This window comes from Acomys russatus, chromosome 21, assembly GCF_903995435.1.
Source record: "Acomys russatus chromosome 21, mAcoRus1.1, whole genome shotgun sequence".
In the NCBI taxonomy this organism is placed as follows: domain Eukaryota; kingdom Metazoa; phylum Chordata; class Mammalia; order Rodentia; family Muridae; genus Acomys; species Acomys russatus.
Window position 1 is genome coordinate 29,665,406 of NC_067157.1, and position 23,014 is coordinate 29,688,419.

Consider the following 23,014-nt stretch of genomic DNA (forward strand, 5'->3'; position numbering starts at 1 on the left):
GAGCTGCCTTCCTGACCTCGAGTTGAACGAATGCCCCCAACAGCTCCCTTCCTCAAATTTACGTATAAAATATATATAATTTATGAAATAGCTCTGTACTCCTTTAGGCATGGTGACTGGGTGATTTAACTATGGAAAGAATGCATTGGGATTTTCAGATAAAGTTCGGGGAAATGCAGAACAGCTCCTTAGCCGTGAGAGATAACAGTGCAATTCCATATCAGTTTCTAAATGAAGGGACTCAGAGTTACGCAATCTTGGAAGCAGAGGGTTCTATTTAAAAATAGAAGGGAGAAAGACAGATGAGGATGCCATACAGAAATTTAAAAATAAACAAAGCCCATGACGTCATTATTATTATTATTTTCTCCTGGGCCTCATACAGATGAAAATCTAGTGTGGCTTTCTCCTTTCAGACCTGCCTTGATGTTTTTGGTGTTTCCGTGGCCAAGTGCTGGAGAATGCGGTGGTGGCTGCTAAACTCATCAAGCATTTCACAGTCTCTCAGCCTTGAGATGCCATAGTCCCACTGCAGATGGACCGGTTCAATTTGGTATTTTTGCCTTTAGCAACATCTACCACTTCTGGTACCAAGATGGGCACATTTACATAGTTACATGTTACTATAAAATAAAAACCTTTTCCATTGTTTGTCTATTTATTTATTTATTTATTTATTTATTTATTTATTTATTGAGATAGAGTTTCTCTGTGTAGCCTTGGCTGTTCTAGACTCACTTTGTAGACCAGGCTGGCCTCCAACTCACAGCGATCTGCCTGCCTCTGCCTCCTGAGTGCTGGGCTTAAAGGTGTGCACCACCATGCTTGGCCCATTTTCCATTCTTAAAGTATCATCTTTGCTCTTGTGCTAAGTGAGTCCTGGGTCCTGGAAGCAGATGATTTAGGCTTAGAGATGCTAATTTTCCACCTTTGCTGTACCTAGAGAAGCTGTGTTGCTTGTTTTATGTGATCTTATTGTAATTTGGAATGAGATGCTGTGGCCCTGACCACTCAGAATTAAACAAGATTGAGGCAAGACTTCATCAAAGGCAGTGCAGAGGCTAACCATGAGCGGAGTGTAGGACGTGGCTGTTTCTTCTGATTTTCGAATTCTCATAACTACTTCCAAAAAGCCAATGGGTGCAGGCTAGGCATCATTGCAGGGCAGAAGGCACATCCTGGTGGCCTGTCTCCAGGTCCACCCTGAGGATGCGTTTTAAAACACCTGAGCCTCTACCTTAGGCTTATAATCCTTGTATAACCATGGCAACCATTACCAATGGGCCTATTTGTTCACTTTCTGTCCTGTCTGTAGGTGGCTGCCTAATTCATTTACTGTTCCTGGTGGTCCTCAGATGCTTGACACATTGTGACCTTGCAGACTGCATTGGCTTTTCCAGTAAGCACAGCATATTCGTCATTGGTTGCCAACAATACACTTATTCCATTCTTTGCTTCAGATTCAAGTCTGCCTTGTAAAGTGTCTGCTAAGCACTTTTGAAAAGTTCTGACATGTATTTGGCCAGTTTCAGCAAAGCAAAACTTTGCCCTTCGAATCTGGTTTCTGGAAACAATCAAATTAAAAATTGAAATGAAGTTTGGGGTTAAAAAAAGGTATGTTTGACTATAAAATAGTGAAAAAACCTTTTTCTCATGGGTGGTTTGTAAGCTGACTCAGTGGTGACAATTATTAAAAAATAAAGATTGCTTTTAGGGGTGCTTTTTCTTCTACTGTCAATCATCTGTTCTGCTAACCTCTCATATGCTATGTGTGGCTCTGTTGCACACAGGTGACTTGCGTACCTATATGTAGACCCTTCTCTCTGTGTTGGTCCTACTCTACCCCCTTGCTTCACTTTCCCCCTCTGAGAGAGAAATACATTTTATTAATTCTTCATATATACATATAGCATTCAGAGTGTTGAAAGATTCATTATTGAATGTCTGATCGAATGAAATCAGTATAAATTGAAAGTCTCCACATTGTTCTCTCTCTCTCTGTGTCTCTCTCTGTCTCTGTCTCTGTCTCTCTGTGTGTGTGTATGTGTGTGTGTGTGTGTGTGTGTGTGTGTGTGTGTGTGCGCGTGCGTGCGCGCGCATGCGTGCGCTCGCTTCTGCAATCGCACACATGCAAGAAAGTGGAGGTCGAAACTACCTTGGCAGCCATTCTTCTGGAGTGTGGCTCAACTTTTTTGGATAGTTTTTCACTAGCCTGGAATTTAGGAAGGAGGCTAGGCTGGCTGGCCAGCTATGCCGGGCTGGGGTGGGGGGTGGGGGAGTGGGGGTGGGGTTGGAGGGGCGGGAAAGCGATCCATCTGTCTTTGTGATTACAAGCTCAGATTTACAGGGTTTGGTTTTTTCCCCCCTCAGAGTCTGGGATTTGCACTCAGGTCCTCAAGCTTGCTTACCCAGTACTTTATCTACTGGTTGAACTGCCCTGTCCAGTGTTGACAGTTTTAAAGGGGAAAAATACAATTTACACGCGTTAAACATCTACTTTCACATGTAAATGTATATATGTACGTAAACAAGGCAAATAAAAGATGATTTGTGAATGTATGTTTCTTCTTAGTCACTGTGTCTGGTCACGTTGCTTCTGCTTTGGGATACTGGGAGGTGTGGCTCTGCTCATGAGTAGGGGCTTGTAAAAGCTGAAGAATCAAAGGTGACACAAAAGCCATCAAGAGTTATATCCTACCGCTTATGTTCTGCTTTGCATATCAAATAGAGTTAGACTCTGTACTACTGCTCACCAACTAAAGTGCTGGCCTGGAAACCTCTGGAAGTCTGAAATAACTAATTAGTAAATATATTAAGATAGCAACCCCAGAAGCCACAGGTTCCATCTGTGTGCTTGCGCAAACCCATCAGTGTTGTGTAAACCCTCTGTCCCACGTCTAGCAGCTGGAGGCAGAGAATTCTTGTTTGCGCTCGTGGGAGAAAAACAAAGTCACCTCTCCACGCGCTCATTTGCATTTCCCCGGTGAAAAGCGCCGGTCTGGTAGTCTCCTGCCTTTGAGACCTCGGGTCTCTGCATCCTCTCAGGGCTCTATTTCGGGGGTTCCATGATCTCATACCCTCTGCAGACCACACAGCAATTCCAGTCCAGCCCTCGCGGAGCGATTCCTGCAAGGGTTCGTAGGGTGCCACGATCGCGGGCGGGAAGAGAGTTTGGGGTGGAAGTTAAAGACACGCCCACGTCAGGGACCCAAAATAAGCCACGCACCCTGGGCCCGAAATCAGACAGGAAGCCAAATAATCCGGGGCGTTGAACTGCTCGGGCCCAGAGCGCCTGGAGCCAAGGGTCGGGCGGGGGCGGCACGGGGCGGGGCTGCGAGCCTATTAAAGCTCAGGCCGCGGGAGCAGAGCTGGGCAATGGAGCGGGAAGGCGACCAAGCAGGGCACGGGCCCCGGCATGGGCCGGCGGGGAACGGCCGAGATCCCGAGACTCTAGCCGGAGCCTCGCTGCTAACGCCCATGGACCTAGGGGAGGAGCCGCTGGAGAAGGCGGAGCGCGCACGCACGGCCAAGGACCCCAACACCTACAAAGTGCTGTCGCTGGTAGGTCAGCGCTCGCCGCCGCGACCCCACACAGGGGGAGGGAAGCGAGAGAGAGCAGAGAGCGCGGTCAGCACTGGGCGCCAGAGAGCGTAGGTGCCTCCTGCCCCAACACGCGGTGACCTGCAGGGTCCCTGCCCCTCGCCTAGCAGGAACTGGCAGCTGCTAAAATAGTCACCAGGAAATACTCTCCTCCTGTAGAGGGTACAAGGTTATTTAGAGCCGGAAACAAACAAACAAACAAACAAACAAGCAAGCAAGCAAGCAAGCAAAAAACCAGTTAGTCTTAGCATAGCGCAGCGACATTTGTAACCTTTTGGGTGGCCTGGTTCAGGGTGCAGGTGCTCATGGCTTTAGATGAATTCATTACAGTTGAAAAGGTTCACCACAGCTTTGTAGACTACCAGGAACTTTATGGTTTGGCTCTGTCATGGTATTTCCTAGCAGTTGCTTAGAAACTCCATGGATATTCACATAGTGTGACCGGGAAGCAGGCTGGGATTCAGTGCCTGCTCTTTTAACCACAGGCTGCAGCACTGTGTGTGTTGCTGGCCAAGACTGCCTGCTCTGCTCCTCTGCTGTTTTGTTAGGACAGTTACAGGATCCACAGGCAACTTTTGGAAACAGGACAGTGGTTTTTCACTCCGGACCTTTCTAGGGTCAGAAAGGCTGAGTCTTGTGGTTCTAAAATTTTTTGGGGGTGGGGGTGGGGATGGGGGAAAAGGGCCTCTGTTATTCTCCCCAAGCCCAGTTTTGTTGTGTTAAAACGGGATTTTTCCCAGCACAGAGGATAATTTCACAGGCATTCATATGGGGCAGTGGATGCGGGCAAATAAGTTCAGAACCAAAGGAAGATGTAGTTATTTTATAGCATGTGCGAATCACAGCTTTCTGTGGATAGCGTACCCGGAAACATACTGTCACATATTATGACTGAGCAGCGCTTTGCTGAAAAATCTCCTTTCTGATGTGCGAAGTCTCTGTTTTATAATCTTTCCGATTTCTGCTGTATTTAAGGTTCCATGCAGACACCATAGCACTTTGAGAACCAGAATTCCTAGACTTAAGAGATGGTGTCATATCCTTAGTTTTTAAAAATAAGTCCGAGGTTCAAAGGAAAAGTCTTCCAAACCACAGACTGTTGCATCCAGGGTATAATTTTGTATCGTATGTCACCATATGATATTGATGGGCATTTATTTAGTTTGAGACTAGTGAGTCTTCATGTTGTTGGTGATGTTTTTTGTTTTTTGTTTTTCCTTCTTCTTTCTGGAAGACCTGAAGTGTTAAGTATAAATTACTACCAGTACCCTTGGGTACTTAGCATACTAGGAGATAGTCAATAAACACACACTGAATATTTATGAAATTCGAATATAAAACATGTTTATACACTTACTCTAAGTCTTTAAAGGGTTTCCAGTTGCTGGATTCAGTTTTGCTAATTTGTTTATAGGCCTACTATAGACGTTGGCAAAAGTCCACCTGTAGATACAGGTTTCCCTCTTTGACACCTTCAGTCAGCTGGTTGGATGGCATCCATCATTACAAATGGCTTTAAATGCGAAGCCTCTGAGAAGTTGTTATGGAGGTGCCCTAGAATTTCCTCAAGCAGATAAACTCTGAATATTTGCTACATTTGAGTATGGGATGTTTCTATGGAACATATACTGAGTTAGAATACTTGCCTCAGATAATTTTTAAAAGATTTATACATTTTTAATATATGCGTGTGAACGTTAGCCTCTATAGATGTTTGTACACTACACCATGTGTGTGCCTGGTACCCACAGAGGCCAGAAGAGGGTGTCAGATCCCTTGAAGCTGGAGTTTACAGATGGTTATGAGGCACCACATGGGTGCTGGGAACTGAGCCTCCTGGGTCCTCTCCAAGAACAGCAAGTGAGGCTTAACTGCTGCATCCTCCCTCCAGCCCCAGTCTCATATCTTTTGATGGACTACTGAGTCATAAAATACAAGCTGGTCAGTTTATCACTGAAGCTCTTAGTTCAGGACCGAGCTGGCGGTGAAACCTGTTTTTGTCTCTTTTCCTCCCCTGCTGTAATAACTGTCTGTCTATGGCCCTCAAAGGAGTTTGAGAACTGTCGCCGCCAATCTGGGATGCGTTCTCCGGAGACAGCTGTAATTATTGGATTTATCTTATTTCTTTTTTCAGGTTAAGCACCAGCACATTTTGCAGGAAGCTGAAGAATCAGGTTGGACTAATTGCATCCTGGGGAGAGGGCCCCCACTCTCTAGCCACAGAATACAAATACAACAGGATAATTATGGGGTGCCTTGCAGAGGGAGAATGAAACAGCGGTGATACAGTCTTGCACTTTTCTCAGAATTTCCTCTTATTAATGAAAAAGGTGTAGTTGCACCAGAGTAAATGTAGAAAGGGGGATCTTGTCCTAGCCTTGCTTGCCGGAGTGATCCTTGATCCCAGGACCTTGGCTTTGAGTCCTGGTCATGATGCTGCTGTGGTACTCAACAGGACTAAGGAAACAGCAAGACAGAAAAGCAAGAATCACTTTCAGTGTCCTTTAAGGCCGGTGCCTGCTTTCTCTGGCTGAGATGAACTATGTTGGCAACTAAGTTTCTAAGAGAAAGGCCTGAGCCCATCATGGTACTGGAGGTTCCATTGCTTTGGGCCTCTGCTGAGAACACTGGATGTCTGTGGTGGGAACCGGGATGGAGATGGATAAAGCAAACATAGATGTAGTTCAGGGTCCCATAGTCCCCTTTAAGTGAACGCCATCTATGAGTCATGAGTCTCACATGAGGTAGACTCTCAAATTTACCACCTCCTCATAGCACTGCCCTGTGGACCAAGAGGTTTGGCTCATAAAGCTCTGTGTAGATATATGCAATCCAAAGTAGAGCAGCATTGGGCACGAAATGCCTCCCCTGGGCTCCAGATCAAGTTTGAACTAACCTGTTCACTACCAAAGTTGTGTTGGGCGCAGGTGTTTGTCTGAAATATCCTTGCTCCTTGTTAATAGTTTTGACAGGATTGGCAGCTTCCAAGTGTAGTGCACTGCATGCTCCAGGCAGACCTTCTGAAGCATGGCCGTTGTGACTTGTGACTTTCTCCTGTAATTGTGAAGATAGAGATCTGCTCTGTGACACAGGCTTTGCTGTCGATCGGGGCTAACTGAAAGCTCCTTTTACCTTTCCACAAAAGAATTTCTTCCCAGAAACAGAAGTTGGCCTTGGTCTACTGAGACTTGGGTGTGAAGGGTTAATGCTCTTAATTTCTTTCCCCTTCCTACCCCCCACCCTTAGACTAAAACATGAAGAGTGTTCGGAATAACCATCTCCGTCAGGTTTGGATCGATGTCTGTTGATCTTCAAGTTGAATATCTGCCTAGCCAAAGTGTTAACATTTTATTTCAAAATGACCAGGCTATCTTCAATGCTAGAACAGTCTAAAATTTGTCTCTAGCGTATTTGTTTCCTATGCTGTAATTAGGCATGGAGCATTGAGGAACCCAGGCCTGTTGCGTTTCTCGTGGGCCTTTGACCGTATGTACCTGACACTCACCCGCATTCGGCTACTTGAATGAATACACTATACACTCTGTTTCTAGTTAGAATCATTCTTTGAGTTGGGAAAGAGCAAGGTGAGAAGACGGAGCAGTCAGTTATAAACTCAGAATGTGAGGAATCCGAATTTGCTTGACGCTTGAGTCTAACCCTCAGGGGTGAGATAAAACCTGGAATAGCAATTTGATTGGGTGACGGAGATAGAGGAGGCTGCCATGAAGGGACAGGATGAAGGAAAGCCAGCACACCTAAGCAGAACCCCTACTGAGCCTGTCATAATTTGAGTTCGGAATCATAAACGCAGTCCTGAGCTTTCTCCCGCTTTGGCAAACACAGCTCAGGTGTGGTCCAGCCAGGATATATAAAGGAGATGAAACAAGCCTTCTTCATTTGTCCCAAGAGTTCTCAAGCTTCGGCAGCTATGCTGTCTTGCCCTAAGTATGGCCGTAGCGACTCTTGCAGGTGCTTCGTCCGCTCTTGTTGTGCTTCTTATAGCCCAGCTGATTGTACTCCATGGAGCCTCTTTCTCGGGACACAACCACCTTTTGCACACCCCTTTCACTTCTCTTCTAGTTCTCTTTGGCCGCTTCCCTATCCCCATAACATCTTCATCAGGGCTCTGAGCAGGAGCTGTTGTGGGCATGCTGAGCGCGCTGAGCAGGAGCTGTTGTGGGCATGCTGAGTGTGTTAAACACCATGGATAATAGAGAACTGGAGGCCACCAACCATGCCAGAATATGGACAGAAATTTTGGTCTACCAACTCCTTATTTTCTTCCAACTGCTTTTTCTTTTCTGGATACCAATATTTAGAATTAAAATCATTTTATAGGCAGTATTGTTTTTGAGCTTGATAAATACCATTGAAAAATGGGAGGGAGAGAGAGGGAGGAAGAAAAAGGAGGGAGGGAGAAAGAGAGGGAGAGGGAGAGAGAAAGGGTTTAAAGAATAGTAGATATATTTCATCTGTATTACAGGCTTAGGGGACAAGCCAGAGAACCTAGTCATGATCCATAACTTATTTATTTATTTATTTATTGCTAGAAACAGTGGCATTTCAAATCCCAAACAACATATAAACATATAAGCTTTTGGAGGATAACTTATAACCATATGTCTGTCTTTGGATAAACTAAACTTGCTTTCATTGACCATGAAATATGTTCTTCTACCCACCAAAAAACAAGAAATGTTGGTCTTTTGAGGTCAAGATAGACAGACCATAGGTTATTTATGTAAGCATTAAGTCTGCCCTGGAAGAATAGATAGATAATCAAAATGTTGATTCAACATTGGTGTCTAAGTTATGCATTTACTAAGGACAGAAAGAGTCTAAGAAGGTTTTTCAGAGCAGTGGCAAGAATGTTGTGTTACCCATTAACTGGAGCACTCGACCACAGTGTGTCAGTTAGCCAAGCTTCAGCACAACAGTTGAATAACATCTGTGTGCTTGTTTTCTTTCTAGTTTTCAGAAGAATTGGTGGAAATGTGGCTGGTAAAGTCTTGATGGTTATAAATGTTCATGTAGTGTAAGGGAATTTTCAAAAGCATTTCCTCCCCATATATGTTTTTAATTGACCTTTGATACCTCAGTCCTGTATTAGGAAAATGTAGTAATAGTCAGTTCTGTCTTGCAGTTAAGAATACAGATGCAGGGATTCACTCAGGACTGTAGAATGTTAGTGTGCCTAGAGACCATCTGGGGTTGCCTTAAAGGAGTAGATTCCTGAGGCCTCAAGTTCTGACTTGGGAGATCTGCGAGCTGTGGAATGCATCCAAGGAGTCTGGAATCTCTCTCTCTCTCTCTCTCTCTCTCTCTCTCTCTCTCTCTCTCTCTCTCTCTCTCTCTCTCTCTCTCTCTCTCTGTGTGTGTGTGTGTGTGTGGTGTGTGTGTGTGTGTTTCCTTCCTTCCATGGGTTCCGGGGACTGAATGCAGGTCCTTGCACTGGCACTGCGAGCGCTTCCTACTCTCACTCTCTGAGCTAGACTTTCAGCCCCGGGTGTGCCATTAATGGATGACTCAGGGTATTACCGTGCAGGTTGTTCATTTGCTCCGCTTGTAGAAATGTACATTTCTAAGCAAAAGCCACAGCGTTAGTTGTATGAAGACCTTGGCCCTAATCCCAACTCATTTGTCTAACTTCTCCATAGAGGTCATGTTAGATGGAGATTTATCATTTCTGGGATGCCACAGTCTTTCGCCTTTTTTCCTTTGTGTTCTTCACGACAGAAAACCAAGAGATCGGAAGTGTGATAAAAACAGATTGCTTAGTACAGTGAGACATGTTCCTCTTGATAATTTGCTGCCTAAGTTTTCCCAGTAGAACCCATAATCAGTGCACTTACTGTTACCATTTAGATCAGCAGAAACTTTTTTATGAGTTTCTAAGGTACACCACTGAGAGAGTTAGTTTTTATAAATGTGCGACTGCTTACACTTCTCATTGAACTATAGGACTTTGCAATTGTTTAGCTGTCAAATCCTCTTCAGCTGCAACTTGGGAACCATAAAGAATATTCTAGCTTGTTCCTCAGCAAGACAATTTTGAGAAAAATGTCTGTTTCTCAAGCTGGTTTCTTGCCATTGGAAAATTTGTTTGATTCACATATACACATAGACTTATAATGGGCCGCCTGAGACCTGTAGTCTCTTATGGAGGGAACAAGACAGAGACTCAGTAGTTTTTGTGGTGATATGATGTGTATTGCCAGAGTGGAATCTCACATTAATCTAGACCATCTTCATGTCATTTTAGATATCTGTGTTTATAATTGAAAATGTCACAGCTGGAGCAAAGTTTCCACAATACTTACGCAGCAGTTCTCAAAGCGGGGTTAGCGGATCCTTAGGGGTTCTCTAAGGACCTTGCAGGGGGAACTCTGAGGAGAATCATCATCATCATCATCATCATTGTCGTCGTCACCATCATCATTATAGACAAGGTTTTACTATGTCTCTCAGGAAGTCCTCAGACTCATAGAGATCCCACTGCCTTTTCCTCCTGAGTGCTGGGGTTAAAGGTGTGCACCAACACGCAGCATTAATCAATATTATCTTAATATAACAGGAAGATGTTCTGTGTCCTTCTGTCATGTTGGTTCTAGGTGACACTGTCCTGGTGCAATGGAGTGAATAAATCCATTGATGCCTTGGAGGAAGGAGGCCAACACAAGGGGATCAATTAGACAAGTATTCATGGATTTCTATTGAAACATCAATAATATCTACACCCCCCCATCTCAATTTAAAAGAATGTCCCAGGTGGAGCGGTAAACACATCCCTCATTATATTGATTCTGTTAAATCTCAAGCTTAGTCATCATTAACTTTTCTGTATGACAGAACTGAAAGTGTACATATAACACACCAGCCAGTGATGAAAGTACACTAGGTTCCTGGAGGAAATGAAAGCCTGCAGCCAACTTAGAACTGAATGGCTTCCTTTTTGGGGGGAGGGGGAGGGTTACGAGCATGTGCTACCATAGCTGGCTCTTTAATGTGGGTTTTGGACATCAGATTCAGGACTTGTACGGCAAGCATGCACACACTGAACCATCTTCCCAGCCTTTATAGATTTCAGAACAGTTCCTCATGTAGTACATCATTTGGTCCAGTCTGCCTTTAGCCCTTGTTGGAGATGAAAATGTCTCATCTCAGAAAAGGCTAAGTGATAGTCTAAGATCTGTGACTCTCACCTCTGGGGCTTTTAGTGAATAGTTTTGGGGCAGACAGAATTAAGTTTAAACTAACATTAATGATTAGCTGATGGAGTAGGAAAAGGCATTTTCTGAATATCAGCTTTCACTGTTGTGGAGATAAAGCTATGTCAGAGTTTTGCCAAGAGAGTCAGATAATATATATTAGGTGGCATGCTGCGGTCTCTGAGTAAGTATTTCTTTTTCTTGTTAATAGTGTGGCCTTGTGACATATCAGAGTCATCCCCTTTGGAATCCGTGAGAAGTGAACTGTCCCAGGCTCCACCCCAGACCTTCTAGGCCATCATTTGCAAGTTAAAAAGCGTCCTAGCATGGCATAGGACGACAAGGCCCAACACATGGGGATTTCCCTACCTGGGAATTCTAACCAGCTACGCCATTGATATCACACGTTAAACACACTGAACTAGACAAAAAAAGCCAAGTGCTCCTGGGCTTGACTGTGGTGACCTGGGGTTGTGCTGATGGCACTGCTGGCTGCTGTTGGTCCATGCTTCCCTGGACAGCAATGGGCCACTGTGATGATGGACCGTGCCTTCGAGGCACAGTTTCTGTCTTTCAGGGAATTCACTATCCAAGCCCGTGTCTGTGGCTCTTACTTTGATTGCCCTTCCTTGCTCTGCAGTGGCTTGTCCCTTAATTGCCCTTTGTTGCTCTAAGTGGCAGCCAAGTTTCTGCTATGCCTGTCATCAGCTGGTGTCTTTCTGAGTCTGCCGTTTGTCTTTCCAGATGCCATATTGATTTCTCTTACAGCTCACGTCAGTTGAGCTCTCTCTATAGCAGCGCCTTCTGTAACAGGGCAGATACTAACACAAAGCCAAGCCAAGGGGTCCCCTAGATGATGTCAAATCGAATGAAATGCTCTCCACACCGAGTTTATTTATTTGGTATGTCCAAAAACATTGGCTTTGGATAAAGCGCCACCCAGCATCACAGAGATTTGAACTTCTGGGACTCAAGGAAGTATAAATAGAGTCTGTTCAGGCAGGAGAGTGTGGAGCACTGTGGGTATCCTCGCAATCTTAGCTGGTTTTGAGTTACTGGGGGGAAATGAATACAAAACATTTGTATGTTGCTTATTTAAATATCCCATCCAGTCAGTTTAAAGGAAGGTGCTGTGAGGAACCCCAGCAGACACAAGTGTGTATCCATTTGTCATCTTTTGGAAAGAGAAAGAAAAAGCATTATTGATTTTTTTCTGGAATGGTTCAAGCAAAAGTGACAGAGATCACATGGAGTACAAACTGAGAGTTGTTTGCAGTGTGACCTTTGACCAGGAGACTTTCAATTTCAGGGCTTGGGTTAAGTGGGCTTCTTTGCTTAGAATCCCGAGGCCCCTTGTTAGCTCCATTTCTTATTACTTGAGTGCCATTAAATTTTATCACCCAAGGGCTTGTGGCAAACACTTTTAATAGCAGAAGTCCCAGTAGTCTGTGATGTTCTCGAGTAACTACTTATGGGTTAGTATCTGACAAGCACCCAGCAGGCCCTGCGCACAGTAGGGCCCTGTGTTTGCTAAGTGCATATTCACCTTTGTTGGCCTTGCCAGTTGTCACATCCCTTTCTAGTTCTTCAAATGACACAAATCCATGAGGTAAGCTGGAACAAACCTCTTGGCTGACAGGGTGTGATTTCCCTTTCTGAACTCAGTGGTGTTTTTGGATCGTCTCTTCTCTTCAGAATTCTTGTTGGTTAGAGAGTCAAAGAAGTCAAGATGCCTTTTACCAAATGTTTCAGCTTTGCTCACACCTTTCATTACATCCAGCCAGGAGATTATCCATCTATCCGTTTATCCATCTATCCATCTATCTGTCTATTATCTATCTGTCTGTCTGTCTGCCTGTCTATCTATCTATCTATTTATCATCCATCCATCCACCCTCGAGTGCAGTGAATGTGTGTGTGTGTGTGTGTGTGTGTGTGTACATGCATACAGAGGTCAGAGATCAATCTTGGGTATCTTTTTTTTTTTTTTTTCAGAGCTGAGGACTGAACCCAGGGCCTTGTGCTTGCTAGGCAAGTGCTTTACCACTGAGCTAAATCTCCAACACCAATCTTGGATATCATTAATCACCTCCCTAAAAATGGTTTTATTAGATTTACTTATTTTACTTTTCCTTCTGTGTTTTGCATCTGACACGCGCGCGCGTGCGCGCGCCACTGCACACATGTTGGGAGGTTAGGGGACAACTTCCTGTAGTCTGTTCTGTCTGTCCACCATGTGGGACACAGGGGTGGAGCCTAGGTCATCCATCAGTCTGGGCAGTGAGCACCTGTACCTGCTGAGCCATCTTGCTCTCTCCTACAGGCTCTTTCACAGGAACCTGAGAATCTCTGCTTGCCTCCACCCCTTCAGTCCTGGATTATGAGCACACAGCACCATGTCCCGTTTTTCACATGGTTGTTGGCTACTGAGCTTAGCTTGCATGGCACTTTACACAGCTGTGTATACAGGATCTCCTAGGAGGGCCCCTCCCTTGTCTCTCCTCAGTCAACCTGGCTCCCTGGGATCTACCTCAATGGACTCTCTCACTTGACACAGTCCTTGGCGGCTGTTCTGTGGCCCATCTCCCATGCCCCGAAGAGCCCATTGCTATTAAGTTATGTGGAGGCCGCAGTGCTTAGTGGCTAGGGGCACAGGTCGGAACCAGAATGCTGGGATGTTGATCTTACCTCTGCCAATAACTGCTGTGTGTCTTGGGCAAGACCCCAACTTTCCTGTGTCTTAGTTTCCTCACCTGTATGAAAAGGATTAACAGTTGCCACCTTTATGCCTGATAAACTCCAGATGCTGAACTAGTGTTTATTGTCCCTGTGTGGCTTGTGACTTGTTCGCTGAGAGCTTAGCGCTCCTTGGGTGAGCTGTATCACGTGATAGTCTGGCTTGCAGAGGCACCTGGAAGATACTCTCTTTGTTCTCATAGCCTATGCCCAGGGGCCTAGATAGCTGTCCAAGAACCACAAAAGGGCGAGGTCAAGCAGCTGCTGTGGGAAATGCTGCGCAGGAGCTGTACACAGGGTGGAGAGCGGACAGTAGGAGAACGGAGGTCCTGGTGTGAGGAGGCTTCCCTTCCCTGAGGAAGCAACAGGCCTGGAGAAAAGGATCTGAGGGGAGGAGGCTGCATCCTGGACAGAGGCCCTGTGTGTGTATGTGTGTGTGTGTGTGTGTGTGTGTGTGTGTGTGTGTGTGTGTGTGTGAGAGAGAGAGAGAGAGAGAGAGAGAGAGAGAGACAGAGAGAGAGAGACAGAGAGAGAGACAGAGACAGAGACAGGGAGAGAGACAGAGACAGAGAGAGACAGAGAAAGTGAGAGACAGAGGCAGAGAGACAGAGAGGCAGAGAGAGACAGAGAGAGAGAGAGGCAGAGAGGGAGAGAGAGGCCCACATCTCGAAATGTTAGTCTAGGGTCTGGGTTTCTCGGAGTGACTGGAAAGTACTGAAGTATCTTTCTGATGGCTGTTTGTTTTCTTTTTTGTTTTTAGCAACAAGATAAGGTCCAATTACATATTTAAAAAGATAGTTTTAGCATCAATTGTAGGAACAAATTGAGTGGATACAAAAAGACACACTTAGTTCACTTTTTTACCACTTTGTAACTTCTCTCCCACAGGGTGGACACATGTAGCTATTTATATTAATATTCTAGTGAATTAATATTATATACAGTAAAAAATAATTACCTGAGCCGTATTTCCAATGTGCACTACTAACTCAGATTTACCACCACATTGAGATTTACAAATGTATAGAACATGTCTGTTAGGCAGCAACTATACACTGTGATGTCACAGATGTTTTGCATTATTTGTATAATGTGGGGATCAAACCTTGGGCCTTGTACATGGTAGGCAAACACCCTTCCACGAAGCTACAGCCCTGAAGAAGTAGTAATAGTAGTAATAGTAGTAGTAGTAGTTCTTCTTCTTCTTCTTCTCCTCCTCCTTCTTCCCTTTATAGTTCTTCAACTCATAACAATAAGAGCACATAATACTTGTTAAAGATACATTAACTAAAAGAGCAAAACAAATTGAAAGGGTTAACCCGAAATGTTTTTACAAACATAATTTTGAGATTCTTTACTCACGTGAATGCATATAATTAAATTGACTCAAGTCATAATAAACATGTTAAACGTTGTTATGGCTGGAGAACTACCTTCTCTCCCAAATTATAAACCCACATATCCATCACCTGCATCTAAGTTCTGTATTTAAGTTGCCAGTGTGGTTGTGATGGAGTAACTCCTGGGCCTTTCTCCAAGGTTAAATGTCACTTGATCTTCCTGTATACTGATCGCAGTAAAAAGAAACAAATATAACTGAAATACATTTGAATTTCTCCTTTGGTTTCTATTGAGTCTTCTTTATTACTGAATTTGTCTTTTGGCCATTTCATATATGTGTATAACGCATTCTGGTTATTCTCTTTCCCCCATTCTCTTACTGCCGCCCACCTCCTCCGGTTGTCCCACACTCCTCCCTATAAGTCCCCTTTTCACATTCGTAACTTTTTGTCTTGTGTTGTGACTACTGAATTTAAACCACAGGGTCTGTGTGACCAGGGCTTTGAAACCATTCATTGGAACCTGGCAGGCACACATTGAAGACAATGATGGTCCCTCAACATGAATCTGTCAGTGGTCCCTAAATAGCAGCAGAGAGGGGTAAGGTCTCCTGTGCCCCTGCTCACTGAGACCATACCTGCAACCCCATATTTTTTCTCTTCTCCATTCCTTCTAGTCTTCTGCCGTCATTTCCCACTGGCTTATTCTGGCTTGATCCAGGAAGCCTGGATAATGGAGCCAGGCAAGGCCATTTCTCGGGGTCCCCAGGTCAGGAGGAAGCAGTGTTATAGCTTTGGTGTCCTCGGTAAACAGGGTTGGAGACAGATTTAGAGATCTAGACCACTGTGCCTGCGTTTCGCCAGGGTTTGCTCTTGGGGTCAGCACCGAAGTGAAAGCAAGCACACACAACTGTGCAGAGGGCAAAGGTGAGCCGTGATGCTCTGTGGACAGCCGGTAGGAGCCACATTCAGCGCAGACACTGCTATGTCATGTGCAGTCCTAAATTGAGGGAACTCTTGAAGTTGTCAAGAGGGACCAGCTATCTCAGGAAAAGTGTTTGACCATGTGGCTGTCCTTGCCAAGGCAATCCCTGTAGGAGACCACTCCCAACAGCTGGGGTGGGGGGGGGGGCATGGCGTAGAGTCCCTTCATCCCTGGAGAGTTCAATTGTTCAAGTGTTCTCCAGAGTGTCCAGTTAGGAAACAGATGTGAAAATAATGTCCACATACTGATCGCACACTGCTGAAGCACACAAATGTTCAAACGTTCAACTTGGTTTTCCTCACATAACAAAACCATAGACTATGTATTTCTATGCTCTAACCTGTAGATCCCCACAAAACTAAGATACATGGATATTTAAAATATGTATTAATGAACAAAATGATTATTAAATCAGGTTATATGCAAAAATATGAATCAAAACTGCATGTAGAATAATTTCTTAGTTAGGTCCCTATGGCTACAGAAGAATATTAGTGCACTTTAAAAAAATGAAAATAGACCAAAAGTTTTAAGCAAAATAACAAATTTTGTAGTAGGGTAATACCAATTTGGCTGATTTCTCTGTTCCCCCAGTAAATACTCTATTTTACAGAAAAGTTGTAAAGCTAGTACAGAGAGGTCCCACACCCTTTCCTGTCGCTGGCAGAGACAAGCTTGTGTTAAATAAAGTACCAGTGTCCTCAGGGTCCCCTTCTCTTGTCATTATTTTTCTAGGACCCCATCCAGGAATGATGCACTACACGGAATGGCCCTGTCCCAGCTCCTCTTTTCTTGCTTTGGATGATTGGCAGTTTGGAGAGGATTGTTGTATTTTGTGTAATGTTTCTCATTTAGGATTTATCTGATATTTTCCTCGTGGTTAGACTTGGATGGTGATGTTTTGGGAGGCAGACTGAAGGGGTAAAGTGCTGTTCTAGCCGTTATGTAAAAGAGTACATGTTATTAATGTGGCTTATCCTTGATGATGCTAACCTTGGTTAACCGGCTGGTCTTTTTTGCTTTTCTATAAAGTCTCTCTCTCTCTCTCTCTCTCTCTCTCTCTCTCTCTCTCTCTCTCTCTCTCTCTCTCTTCTCTCTCTCCCCCCTCTACCTCCCAAGTGCCAGGATAACAATTTTTAACCACTATACCTGGCTATCTGGCTATATTTCATCTTCAGGATGGGATGTCTTTATGAATTATTTGGGAGTCTTCTGCCCCCGTTGGTGTGTGTGTGTGTGTGTGTGTGTGTGTGTGGGTGTGTATCTTAGTTAGGGCGACTTGCTGTGATGAAACACTATGACCAAAAGGAGCTCAGAGAAGGAAGGGATTGTTTGTCTTACATATCTTTAATCCTAGTCCACTGAGGGAAGCCAAGGCAGGGACTCAAACGGGCCAGGAACTTGGAGGCAGGAGCTGATGCAGAGGCCAAGGAGAAATGATACTTACTGAGTTGCTGCTCATGGCTTGCTCAGGCTGTTTTCTTCTATAATCCAGGGTGGCACCATCTACAATGGGTCGGACCCTTTCACATCAATAACTAATTAAGAAAATGTCCTGCAAGCTTGCCTCCAGCCTAGTGGCATGGAGGTGGTTTTTTTTTTTTTTTTTTTTTTTTTTTTTTTCTCAACTGAGGTTCCTTCCTCTCAGATGACTTGTGTCAAGTTGATGTAAAATTAGCCAGCACTGTACATTCAGATCTTCCCAGAATCTGGTAATCAGCGCTGTATACTCCAACCTCTCCTGTGGTATTTGGTGGGCGGGGAATCCAGGAAAGGGTTAGCAACAGTTAGACATGGCCAATGTTGCAATGTCCTTGAGGCATAGTCGACCGTGGTGTTGACTGGGTGTGTCCTCTCTCATCGAGTAATGTTGGAGTCTCTGAGTATGGTCTCTGTGCACCCGTAGTCTGAGCTTTCTCACTGACTTGTAAGAGAACCGCTTTAATCCGTGGAAGCGTTTACACCAGGCATGGAGGCTTTAAGGGCATGTACTCCAGACATGAATATGTGTAATTCTAAATGGTTGGTTGGTATTTCACATCATGTGCCTTTAACTTGATGTCTTCATTTCCACATAGGTTGGAAAAAAAAACCCCAAGTGTCTTTCTCCCTCTATTCCCTAACCACAACAGTTAACACCGATTTCTGTTGTCTCCGAAGCTGTGAGGACTTCTCTGCTCTGGCAAGCCAGTGGCTCCGTAGTTGTGTCCAGCCATGCTTCCTCTAATTCAGTGTAGTTCTGACTCTGCCCACCTGGAGGAGGTGGCATTAGACTCTATGGCTTATTCTCCAAAATTGTACCCCGCTTCCGGTTTATCTGTTTGTTGTAAGCCTCAACCTGTTCTCGCTCTGTGCTTCTGGCTGGCTGGCTCTAAGGAAAGCTTTCCCCAGTCTCTTTGTTTTAGAAACCTCTCTGGATGCTGCTGTCTTTCTGGATTTGTATGGAGACTTGATTTCACACATGGTTGAGGCATGGGCATCCATGTTGAAGTCTGAGGACAAAGGGGAGCATCTACTGATGATACACTGACCGCGCCCGTGCAGCGGGGCTCGTATGCTGCAACACTCCTGGCCTCTCTCTGTAGCATTCCTCCCTTCAAAGTAGGAATGAGGTTTCCTTACTCCAGGGTAGGAATGAGGGAGTGTCTTGTTGCCTACTGTTAGGCAAGGGTAGGTCACAAGATTTCCTAATGGCTAATTACCAGGAAGAAAGATTAGTGTTTCAGTGACGTGCTCTCGGTGAGAGAAATCTAGTTGCTGAGGGCTTGTAAGACAGGAATCACAGATAAGGGCTGAAAGAAGAGTGAAGATAAATGCATTTATTATCACATGTAGCCCACTGCTGGCAGGTTTGCTTGATGTCACAGTGCTCCAATACATGTCTTTATGTGCACATCTTTGTGTGTTTATGTGAGTGTTTCTCTCAGGTAAATTAAGAAAGGGTTGGGATCATAGGAGGAAAAGATGTCCCATTTTGAGTTTTGATTTAGTTAAATGATCTTCGAAGGAATGTAAGCATTTGTGAAAATGGTATAAAAACACCTGTTGCTTACCTGGCCTGACTATTATCAGTCTTTTAGGTGCTTGTTAATATCATCAATTCATAGTTTTTGATTTTTTAGAAAAAGTTACTTTTTTGTTGTTGTTGTTTGTTTGTTTGTTTGTTTGTTTGTTTCGAGACAGGGTTCCTCTGTGTAACAGCCCTGGCTATCCTGGACTTCCTTTGTAGACCTGGCTGGCCTCGAATTCAGAGATCCACCTGCCTCTGTGTCTCGAGTGCTGAAGTTACATTTCTTTATTTGTGTATGTATGTGGGATAGGGGACAACTTCTGGAAGTCTGTTCTTTTTCCACCACATGGATCTGAGAGGTCAACTCAAGTCCTCAGGCTTGGTTCACAACCTGCTCTACCACTGAGCCATAGCTTTTTACTTTAAATGAAAGTGAATATTTTCTATTTCTGGGTTTTGTTGTCATCCTTCCCCAGCCAATTTTATATTTTTGGTTGCGACCCTAGCCTAAGACTTAGCCATCTCTCTAGCCTACCAATTGAAAAACTACAGGATCATCTTTCATTTTAGTAATTTTATCTTATATCTTTAAAAACATGTAATTTTTATTTTATTTATGTGCATGCATGTTAGTACATGTATGGGGCTCCTGTGGAGGCCAGAAGAAGGTGGTGGGCCTTCTGGAGGTGAAGTTACAGGCAGTTATGGGTATGCCTTGGGTGGACTTCTACCACTAACACTGAGTGTGAGTGCCCAGCAAGGCTCCAGCACTCCTGGATTCTTTCTACAGCATTCCTCCCTTCAAAGGAGCCGTGAGATTGCTTTCCTCCAGGGTCACACTGTCTACTATCAGGTGAGAGTAGCTCACATGATTTCTTTATGAACTTAGGTCCTGGGCAAGCACTCTCATCCACTGAGACATCTCTTTAGACTCTCATTCCGTATCTTTAAATATTTTCTCCATCTATCATTTTATTTTATTTTTCTTATTTTTTTATTAATTTATTCTTGTTACATCTCAATGGTTATCCCATCCCTTGTATCCTTCCATTCTTCCCTCCCTCCCATTTTCCCCTTATTCCCCTCCCCTATGACTGTGACTGAGAAGGTCTTCCTCCCCCTGTATCATAGGGTATCAAGTCTCTTCTTGGTAACCTGCTGTCCTTCCTCTGAGTGCCACCAGGTCTCCCCCTCCAGGGGACATGGTCAAATATGAGGCACACATGTGAAAGTCATACCCCATTCTCCACTCAACTGTGGAGAATGTTCTGTTCATTGGCTAGATCTGGGTAGGGGTTTAAAATTTACCGCCTGTATTGTCCTTGGCTGGTGCCTTTGTTTGAGCGGGACCTCTGGGCCCAAATCTGCCTATCATAATGTTCTACTTTTAGGTTTCTAGGACCCTCTGGATCCTTCTACTTTGCTATTTTCCCATGCTTCTCTCATCTAGAGTCCCAAAAGGTCATAAGAATATTTTGTTATACAGAAAGTTCTACTGAAGACAAAAAGATAGTTAAATGCTCAGAAGTAGAACATATTGGTGATATTTCCTAACTGCGTGATCGCTCCAGGGCATGTACCCCTTGTGGGTGTAAACTGAAGTTCTCCTGTGGGAGGCTGCTGTCTGTGGTGTGCTTTCTAGCCTTTTGAAGATTGACCCTGCTTTCCTCCTGTGGGTTTTCCTGCACTGACAGAGTGCCACACTGCTGTGCCTCAGACTTCAGCGAAGGCGTTTAAGTCGTGGTGGAGGTTGACATCAAAGCTGAGCAGAGCCATTACTTTATGCTATCAGATGGACATTTTCTTCTTTGGCCTTTAACTTCATGGAGAAATGGGCCGTGGGAGCACATTCTGGGAGAGTGGAGGAGGCCTTTGCTCACTGAGGCAGAGGCTGTGCATACTATTTATTCTTCTCCCTGTAAAGCACTTGGCATTTATTAAACACACATGAATGACCGTAAGAAGAGAGGGCTCTCTGCAGATCTCGCCGACAGATCTCTCATTTGAAGAACATGGCAAAGGTGAGCTCCTGATGACCGCCCTCTCCTGATGCTCGAGGCCTCATAGTTGATACCAGTGGTCCTCTCCCTTACAAGATGTAAGAAATTGCATTGTCAGGGAGAAATAGGTTCACAGATAGCCCTGGGTTTTGCCAGGGGAAGGACGGCAGAAGGTGCATCTGCTCAGGGACATCACGTCCAAAATGTAGTTCATGTCTTAACTCAGGTTAGAGGTTTGAAGTTTGCAGTGGCCCTTGTGACTGTTCACAGTTCCGAGCTGTGTCAACCAAGGCTGCCTATAATTTGCAGACCATTCTTAACAGCTTAATTTATAGTTTCTTTTTCATTTTTTTCAGACTGGCCTTTAAATTTGATGTTTCCCTTTAGCCCGCCCTTCTCAAACCTTTTTAAAATTATAATTTGCAATGCCCCTGGTTTCTGAATGAAAAGGTCTTTGAGCCCTTCCTTCAAGTGTTCATTTATCAGACGGGCTCATCAAAAAGCAGAGACATAATGAAGTAGGTGTTGACTGAAGTATCCAAGGTGCCAAAACACTTTTTTTGATTCTTAATTGTAGTTTATGAAGTAATCTGATGAAGTCTTGTCTGCTAGACTTGTCCAGCCCACGCTGTGCTGTGCTTAGTCCGAAGCACTTTGCACCTGATTTTCTGTTGTCAGATTTCCACTAGCTACAGGCTTGGTCTCCACTGTCTTCACTCAATAGGCACCATCATGAGAAAGTTGAAGATATCCGCTGTTGTCTTTCCTTCCCCTCAGGAAACAGTTCAAGGCCCAGTTAGCAGTGACACATAAAAACTATTTAAAGTGCGTGTGCTGAGTTATTTAAGAGTTTGTTTTGTGCCTCAAAAATTTTTCCCACCTCTTTTATTTTTTTCATCTAATTTGTCCTTTTGAAAAAGGTGTGTGTGGCTTTTTAATTAATTTATTTTTGATACGGGAGCTAGAAAGGGTGTCAACCAACTCCACTTTGTTAAGCGCTCATGACGGTAACGGTATAGTAGATGGTTCTCTTGGAAGAATCTTTGGGTGAATTCCCAATTTACTTTTGGCCCTAGGCATCTGTCTGTCTGGGAATCTCTTCTGTGCTATGTTCAGGGCTGGGCCCTTCCATAAGTGGTCGAAAATTGAAACTGAACAGAAGCCAGACGTCCCAGTGAGACTATGAAGCGTTCCCAGGCCTCGCTGCTGGCGGGTTTTCTAGAAGTTGCTGTCATGCAAGCCCCACGAAGCTTGGGTTTTGTTCCCTGGTCTGTCTGCAGTATCACATAGTGGAAATGCTTAAGAAATGCCGGTTAAGCAAACTGGCCTTGAACCATCTTATCTGAAGCTGGGGTTCCTTTTGCCAGGCAGGTGTGTGCTTTTTCAGTGTTAGTGTTTCATGGGGATGCAGAGCATGAGGTTTGCCTGTATGAAGTGTCTCCTTAGGCTTGCAGCCCCTTTCCCCGTGCCTCCCCCTCCCCCGCTTTTCCAGTAACAGGAGTACCTTCAAATGCGATGCCACAGGGGTTGGAGAGTATCTTAAGGGAGCATTGTCAGATACTGTTCCATTATAGCTGGGGAGATCAAGCCATAAGTCAAATACAGCTGGGGAGAGATGCCCATGTGTGGGGGATAGACTCACAGGGCATCAACGCCTGCCTGGGCAGATGTGGGGACTTCACAAGAAGATTATAGCATATGCTTTGGACTTCACAGTACTTAAAGGTCACCAATACAATATTAACCTCAAGTCTGCATTTGTCCGTCCTATGAAAGCTGGCTTTACTTCTGTCTAGTTGTTATCCACCATGGAGGAAGTCTCCAGAAAACAAACATGATGATGCTGAGGTCTGAGTTCCCACAGGGTTGGTTTTTTGTTTTTGTTTTTGTTTTTTTTTAATTTCTCTTGCAGTGTGATCAAAGGTTACAGGTCTGGAAGGCAATGCAGTCCCTTAATCCATTTTCATAAAATATAAGCATTTTCCTCACCTATCACATTTGAATTGCAAAGATGACAGTGGACTGTTTTCTGATTTTTTTTCCCCTTTGGTATGTATTTACTGTTGGTATTCTTTATAACATTCAGGCATAAACATACTTAACAAATGGACCAACCAGGTGAAGTCAAATAAGGG

The 23,014-nt window shown here is 44.4% G+C and overlaps 1 protein-coding gene across 1 annotated transcript in view; it reads left to right on the forward strand.

Annotated features, from left to right (window-relative positions):
• The first annotated feature begins 3,337 nt into the window (after nucleotides 1–3,337).
• Nucleotides 3,338–23,014, forward strand: part of Enpp1 (ectonucleotide pyrophosphatase/phosphodiesterase 1) — a 56,591-nt gene continuing 36,914 nt past the window's right edge. The window contains exon 1 of the mRNA XM_051164205.1: nucleotides 3,338–3,561. Within this exon, the coding sequence (XP_051020162.1) occupies nucleotides 3,376–3,561 (186 nt within the window). The 5' untranslated portion in view covers nucleotides 3,338–3,375. The remainder of the gene's footprint in view (nucleotides 3,562–23,014) is intronic.